The sequence below is a fragment of the Desmodus rotundus genome, chromosome 1, assembly GCF_022682495.2.
Source record: "Desmodus rotundus isolate HL8 chromosome 1, HLdesRot8A.1, whole genome shotgun sequence".
Taxonomy (NCBI): domain Eukaryota; kingdom Metazoa; phylum Chordata; class Mammalia; order Chiroptera; family Phyllostomidae; genus Desmodus; species Desmodus rotundus.
Genome location: NC_071387.1, coordinates 83,514,881 through 83,522,272, shown reverse-complemented (window position 1 = coordinate 83,522,272; position 7,392 = coordinate 83,514,881). Strand labels below are relative to the sequence as shown.

The 7,392-nt window shown below is 49.8% G+C and overlaps 1 protein-coding gene across 1 annotated transcript; it reads right to left on the bottom strand.

Annotated features, from left to right (window-relative positions):
* Nucleotides 1–1,118: 1,118 nt before the first annotated feature.
* On the bottom strand, nucleotides 1,119–2,622 carry GADD45G (growth arrest and DNA damage inducible gamma). Its single transcript, XM_024563363.4, has 4 exons — nucleotides 2,451–2,622; nucleotides 2,139–2,240; nucleotides 1,808–2,021; nucleotides 1,119–1,719 (listed from the first exon to the last, which is right to left on the bottom strand). Exons 1-4 carry the CDS (start codon nucleotides 2,501–2,503, stop codon nucleotides 1,609–1,611), a joined length of 480 nt encoding a protein of 159 aa, XP_024419131.1. The 5' UTR covers nucleotides 2,504–2,622; the 3' UTR covers nucleotides 1,119–1,608.
* Between the last annotated feature and the right edge of the window lie 4,770 nt (nucleotides 2,623–7,392).

The window sequence follows — 7,392 nt, the reverse complement described above, 5'->3', positions numbered from 1 at the left end:
GGGGAAATGTTTTTGAGAGCGGATAAATGTGAAACATGATGCTTTCATTAAGCAAAGAATAATCAAATTCATACAGTCCTGTTGTCCTGAGAATGCTTCCATGACTTGGAGGAAATTAAAAAAGTGACACCCAATAAGGCGAAACAGCCACCTGGAACTGCTGCTAAGTCAGTAAAATCTCCTATTTAGAAAAACAACACACTGCCCCTGCCCAAAGGCTCCGTGGACACTGGGCAGCCTGTTAGCAGCATGCCAGCCCCATGTGTATTTCCCCTGTGAAAGCTGCTGAAGTCAGGCAGGGGTAAAGCAACTCATATTGGTCACATAAGAAGGATTGATTCACTCAGGACGTTTCTTAAAGTCAGCCTTTGCGGAAAAGCTTTAAGTTATTTTTCTTCCATTAATGGGACTGTGAATTGCAGCAGTCCTCCTGTGATGTGGGCAGAGAACACTCAGAATAGTACACAGCAGATGACTTACTCACACCTATTTGTGTGGATGGTGCCTTCCCATTTTCGCTCAGATCTTTTTTCTATCACAGCCATGATAAAACAATGACTCATGCTTAAATGCAGCCATGCTGTCATATTTGATGTTAATACTTTGATGACATTGCTTTAAGCGCCATTCCTTTAAGAGGGAAAGGTTCCTGAGAGCTGTGTGCTGCCAACCTCAGGGACCACAAAAGGCAGCATCTGCACTAGGCAATGCTCATTGTGCAGAAATGCTGCCTGCCTCCTGCAAGCTGTTCTGATAAGCAGCTGTTGAGGGGCAGGGGAGGAGGGGGAAGGCAGAGCGAAGCTGATGTTAATCAGGTTGGATGGCCAGCCTTTAGCTGCTGCAGTGATGTCTTATCTGAAGTATGCTCCTGCCTTGTAAATTTAAAAGTCTTCCTAAAAGGAGAAAAATAGGAGCAGGGCTCAAGTCCTGCCCTAACTCCTGGGCAGTGTCCCCTCCCCCAGTTCCAGCTCCTTGGGAACCCGTATGTAATTCAGCCTAGACAGGAGGATGAACAGGTGTCATCCAGCTCCATAAGTTTCAGCAATCACCTGCAAGCCTGCTGACCACCTCCCCATCAGAAAGGACCCCCTACCCTCAATAAAGAGAATATGTTTGTTTCAGTAAGTTTATTGTAAAATTCAAAGCTGCAGCAGCATAATCCTTTGGAAAATGAACCATTGCCCAGATCCGTTTGAAATAGTAGTGCAGACTGCTAGGTCCGTCAGAGCTCCAGAAACTGTGCAAGTCCAGGCCGCCTGGCCTCGCCTTTCCCCTGCTTCCTGACCACAGTGCAGTCTGCTGAGTCACCCTGCCAGGGCAGTCCATCCTTCCCAGCATCGCTGCCAATGTCCGGCCTCTGGGCTTACTGGGCGAGTAGCCGCTCCCCACACGTGTAGAGTCCTTGGCTCCGGGCCAGCCTGCCCCTGCCGCCACTGGGCCCCCTTCTTGGAGGAAGCCGCACCTCCTCGCTGCTCTCCACGTGCCCCCGCCTTCCAGTCTCCACGCCGAACACCTGCGCCCTCAGAGGGCGCATCCACAGAGCGAGCCCTGCGCTAGGCGCCCCGGGGCGTCTCCACAACGATCAGACCAAGGACCTCCGTGGGGCTGTCACTCGGGGAGAGTGATACTGGGCACCCAGTCATTGACGCTGCGGCTCTCTTCGCAGAACAGACTGAGCTTCTCCAACGCGGGGTCCTTCCATGCATCCTCATTGGGGTTCTGAGAGGAGAGAGCAGAGATCAGCTAGGTTGGCCACTAGAGGCCGACTGGGGGAGGGACTGAGTGGGGACCTGAGTAGTGCACTCACCGAAATGAGGATACAGTGAAGGTCTCCTGGAGCACTCCCCTCATCGCCAGCGCCCACGATGGCCGCCAGCCGCTGCACATCGCCCACACGAACGATATCGATGTCGTTTTCGCAACAGAACGCTTGGATCAGCGTGAAATGAATCTGCAGCGCGATGTCGCCCTCGTCCTCCTCATCCGCGGCCAGCACGCAGAAGGTTACATTGTCGGGGTCCCTGCGCGGGCAAGGATGGAGTGGTGAGGTCAGGGCAGCGATCTTGGATGCCCCCACCGTCTCCTGGGTTTCCCTGCCGCTGCCGGGGTGGCCACCCGCGTGCTGAGCTAATACTCACACGTTCAGGACTTTGGCTGATTCGTAGACGCCAGCAGTGAGGCAGCCCTGGCGCTGAGCTGACAGCAGCAACTCGTGCAGCGCTTTCCCTGCGCCCTGCATCCTGCGAACGAGCCAGGGCCATGAGCGGAGACTGGACAAACCGTGATGGGGTCCCCAACCGCACCCCCGGCGCCCTAGCCCAGGAACGTCCCTTAGAGCTCCGTTGACGTACCCACCGCCCCAGCCAACAGGCTTCCACCCGACCAGTTGTGGACACCGTGGAGTGAAGCTCCCAGCGCTCCAAAACATCCGGCACCGGGCGCCGACCCACCTGGCTGTGCTTTCCGGAACCGAGTCCTGGCCGCGGACTTCTTCCAGTGTCATGGTGCAGTCTACGAGCGGCTAGATATCCAAAAGAGGAGCTGGCAGAGTGGACGGAGAGAGGACACGAAAGCCTGCAACCCGCTTGCGGCGCGCCCACTGTTAGCTAGTGTGCCCGCCGCAGAGTACACTTATATAGGCTGGGACCAGGCGCCGCCAGCTGGCACGAAGCTGCGAGCCCATTGGCGGGCGCCGCTTTCTGATGCAAATGAGGCGGCGCTGGTGGCTCCTGCCAGAAGGCCACGTGGGGAGGGCTGCGGGGGCAGGAGTGGGGGGGAGTTGGATGACAATGCCTCAAATCTGCTGCTTTTGTCGGGGTGTTACTAGGCAGATTGGAGCCTGCAGATTTCATCTCGATTTTTATGGGTTAAGTCCTTAAAAGGAGAAGTTACATATTAAAAAAATACTTGTCAATAAGACAGCAATTTTTGAAATGCACCTTTGGATAATCTAAAGGATTTATTCTGTGTTTGTTGCTACCTTTCTATTTTTATCTTTTAATTTGGAGTTTAATTTGGAAACTTGCTTTGAGACTGAAACTTAAAGCAAAATCACGCAGCGCTCGCTGGCTTTAAGCTCGCAAAGCCGACACTTAAACTTAGGAGCACGCAGGGGAGGCCTCAATGCACAATCGAAGTCCCGACCCTAAGGCGCTGGCAGGTCCTAGTGAAGGTCCCTGTGCCCCGGTCGAGTGCTACCACCGGGTGCTGGGCCCGTGAGCAGATTGTAGCCAGCGCACGCGGCTCGTTTGCATTTCTATGGAGGGCGCACAATAGCGGAGGTCTGGCGTGTGGCGGTTTGCAGGAGGGACAATCAAGCTTTCTCTTCATAGCGACACTGTCCACCTGCTGCCTGGTGGGGCGAGCAGGAAGGCTCAGCGCGTGGCGGTAGCCGAGCTGCCCAATGGTGGGGGTCTGGGCCACGTGCCACTCCTGCGCCCTTCTGTGCGCTCCACCTGCACTTGCCCCTCTGCACGTGCGACCCCTTTGTTTGCAGTTCTGCCCCACCCGGGAATTGAAAAGAACTCAAGGCTGCAGCACTGTCTACAAAGCTAGGTGCACTCCACCAGGACCCCAAGGTTCCAGTCCCTAGAAGCTTGGAAAACAAGCTTCAAGGCTTAGAATCCCTTTCCCGGGGCGCCCTCTACAGGTCACCAGAATGATCTTGACCACCCCCTCCTCCTCTCCCTATTTCCACTTGCCTCCGGTGTTGACCTCTGGGCCCTCCGCCCTCCTGTCAAGGGGTGGCTCTGACAGGGTCCACTGAGCCCAAGCCAAACTACCCTTTGATGGAAGTCAGAATAAGGGCTGCAAAACTCACCCGAGGAGGAGGTGGGCGAGATATATGGAGCAAGAGTCCATATTTCTTACGGTATTTTGAATTTTTTAATTATTTAAGTATGTATATATAAAAAGCTTCTTTTCCAGTAATAAATAGAATAATAAAACTGGAAGAGACCTTAAGAGAGTTTAAGAGACATTCTACGATGTGACCATTTTGGACCTACAGCATTTCAGTCTGTTGGCTCACTTTTGGTGTTTGCAGCTCTCTACCCCAACCCATTCTCCAGAGGCCCTGGAGACTGGGTCGGACAGCAGCTGTATCCTGCGGAGTTGGGGTAGGGAGGGTGGGTGGGGCAGCAGGAGGGGATTCCTGGAAGCCCAGGCAAGCTCTGCACCCTGATGGAGAAAATGGCAAAGAAAAATAACCAAGTGAGCTAGTGGCTGGCGCCCCCTGGTGGCTCACCAGCAAAGGTAGCTACAAAATCAGGCCACCTTTTCCCATTCCAAGAAGCTGTGTTCGCTCACCTAACATTCCTGAAACTGTGTCTTGGCCTTGCTGGAGCCAAGCAGGGCCAGGCAGCATCATGCTGTGTTTGTTTACTATTGTTTCCTTTCTTTTTTGGTGACATATAAAGTGATGGTGTGCCTCGATTAGATAAAATCTGTTTATTTTGAAGTGATTGAGGCTTGGACATTGTTCTTTTTTAAATGTATTTGTGCCGAGAGGCCTGGCTGGGTAGGTCAGTTGGTTAGAGCACAATTCACCCCTGGGCAGGGCACATACAAGAATCAACCAATGAATGCATAAATAAGTGAAACAACAAATCAATCTCTCTCCCCTTCTCTAAAATCAATAAATACTTTTTTTTTAATTAACTCAGCTGGAGAGTTGCATCTAGCTCAAGTAGTCAAACCCTCAGGTAGGCTTTCACTGGCTGGAGAGGCAGCTTTAAAAAAATAGTATTGGTTCCAGGTCACCAGGAAATGTTGCAAATAAGATTTATTTGACATCTTAGCACTTCCTCCCCCATCACCATTTATAATACTAAAAATTTCCCTGCACACCAGGCCTCAGCCCCTTCTCCAGGAGTGGGCCACTGGACAGGGCTGAATGGGGAGGGGGACACAGCATTTCCATTTGGCACTGAGCCAGCCCTGAGGGGGAGAGCTTAATGACAACCCCCTGGGGCTATTCTACTTTGCTCACATTTTTAAGGTATTCCATTTCAGGAAAACTGCCTTTATGACACAGAATATGACTTCACGTGGGTTTCTTAGGTCAGTCCAAATTTCCCCAAAGCCCTCATCTCAATTAGGAAAGAAACATTTTATCAGAAGGCAAGGTGGGCCCTCTACCAGAACTCCCCAAGTCCCACCCTGCAGTTAGACAAATGCAGAAGCTGCTGTGACTAGGACAGCCCATTTCCCCTCAAACTACAGGAGGGGAGTGAAAGAAGCTGCACCCCATCCCTGGATCCTTCAGCCTACCCAAAGATAGAAGACCCTTGACAATAGCCAATGGCCCACCTGCCCTGCTGTGAGGCTACCATGCTCCCAAATGGCATTCAGACAGTGTCTCAGCCTACATCCTAGGCTCCACATCCTAGGAGGCTGTGTTGTTACTCCAAGCTCCCCGTGATTGTACCCCAAACCTTCCTCTGAATCTTAATAATGCAGGTGATGGTGACTTTATTAAAGAGATATCCTCAGAGATGCTATGTTTTTAAAAGCCTTTGGAAATGTTCACAGTTTAACTATTTTATTAACACATTCTCAGAAATTCAATTCTCGGTTACTCTCATGGCCTGGCTGAAGTGTTGGCAGGAAGTCTGCTAATTTTGGTATGGAAGGAAAGAGGCCTTGAGTAAGTAGTCAACATTATGATACAATTTCTTGAATTATTTGTTTTTAGTGTGCCCAAACACCATCTTTAGGTAGCAGGTTCATCCTACTTGTACCCACAGCCCCACCAGAGGCTGCAGGGCACAGATGTGCTGCTCAATGCTCCATGCTGTATTAGTAAAAGTCCGAGTCATTGCCACCTTTCAAAACCAGCAGCTTTCACATAACTTGGACGTCTGGCTCCTTTTGCAAAATGAGATTTGACCACCTGTGCCTGCAGTCACCACTAACCCCACATGCCACCATCAGCTGAAAAGGAGGCACTAGAACCCTAGACTGAGCAGTGCTCTCCAGTTCACCACATTACCTCTGCACCCTTCTGTGGACCCCTGCAGCTTCATTCATTTACATGACCTGCTTGTCCCCTGCAGCCTTTACATTTGCAATTTTTGAAAAGAAACTGAAGTTTGAACAGCAAAACAAAGAGGCCAGGTGCTTAAAAGATTAACTCAAATAGGGCAAGCGTTATTTGTGTCCCAGATTCTGCAGGACAGGTCTCCCACATGACACAGGGCTCTGGAAGCAGTCTGAGTTGGTCCCTTTCTAAATGGCTAGGCATTGCTCTCAATTCCTCACTTCTACTCCTTTGTCAACCCCTTCTCAGGCAGGACAGGCCTCCTTAGGTTTCAAAAGTGGGGGTTTTTTCCAAAAAAACTCATGCACAGGGGGATGGACAGCAATGAATCAGTGACAATACTACATTAACTCAAAAAAGAAACTAAATCTCTGTGCAAGATACACACTTACTTAAATCCCAGCAGTGTCACCACAAATGTGTCCTAGAATCTAATAAGCACAGTATGGTGCCCCAACCCACTGCCTTGCACCCCATCCCCTGAAACATGAGGTCTGTGGGTGGGGAGGCTTCAAATGACAACTGAGACAGGAAACAGGAAACTGAAAAGGGAAATCCCCACCTAACAGAAGCCTGACATCTGTGGTCAGTCCCCACATAGACAGGGATTTCTGGAAGGAGCAATGGTTTAGTATGTGAGAGGATCACGTTAGCTCAGTGAAAGTCCTGAAATTGGGTGGGGGACAAATCATTCATTTGGTACTTTCTCTGTCATGAGTAAAAAATGATTGTGACACATGTCATAGCCATAGGCTGAAAATCCCTGAAAAGCTACAGATGTGCTGACTTTCACATGTGCCTGGCCATGTGCCTGTCTTCTGTGACTCTGTTTCCCCATATGAAATGAAAATCTGCCCTTTGCCCTTCACGAACTTTATAGAGTTTCTAAAGGTCATACCTGGTCACCATTTGGCCCACATTCATGTTTTGTTTGGTGGGCAATGTTTTAAAATGACTTACAAATTCAGATCTGAATTATTTGTTTGTATAAATAGGAGCAGGTGGCATGCACTTTCCATGCCACCCTGGATGGGTCCCAAATGTCACATTAGGCCTGCTGATTTATTTAGCCCCTGCCTGGTCCCTTCAGACATTTGAGTTTGGAATAAACTTTATTTTCTAACAGCATACAGTAAGCTAAGATACTGTGGTTACCGTTCTGAAAACATTAACTTATGAGCATATAATAAATTAATAGAACTTTGTAAGTGAAAGCTTTATTTTATGTACTGAAAGATAATTTAAAGTATATAAATACCCAGATGTTGGAGGTTGTAGTTAACAGAACAGGGCTCAAATCTGGGTTTTGCTGCTTGCTTAACTTTGACCTTAAGCAAAAAGATAGTGCATGA

What these genes read in the sequence shown, in the direction of transcription:
- GADD45G (XM_024563363.4), bottom strand. Translation starts at nt 2,503, where the DNA reads ATGACACTGGAAGAAGTCCGCGGCCAGGACTCGGTTCCGGAAAGCACA. An exon ending in TCAGCCAAAGTCCTGAACGT is followed by an intron (nt 2,022 to 2,138) that starts GTGAGTATTAGC and finishes TTGCCCGCGCAG; the next exon opens with GGACCCCGACAATGTAACCT. An exon ending in TTCACTGTATCCTCATTTCG is followed by an intron (nt 1,720 to 1,807) that starts GTGAGTGCACTA and finishes CTCTCCTCTCAG; the next exon opens with AACCCCAATGAGGATGCATG.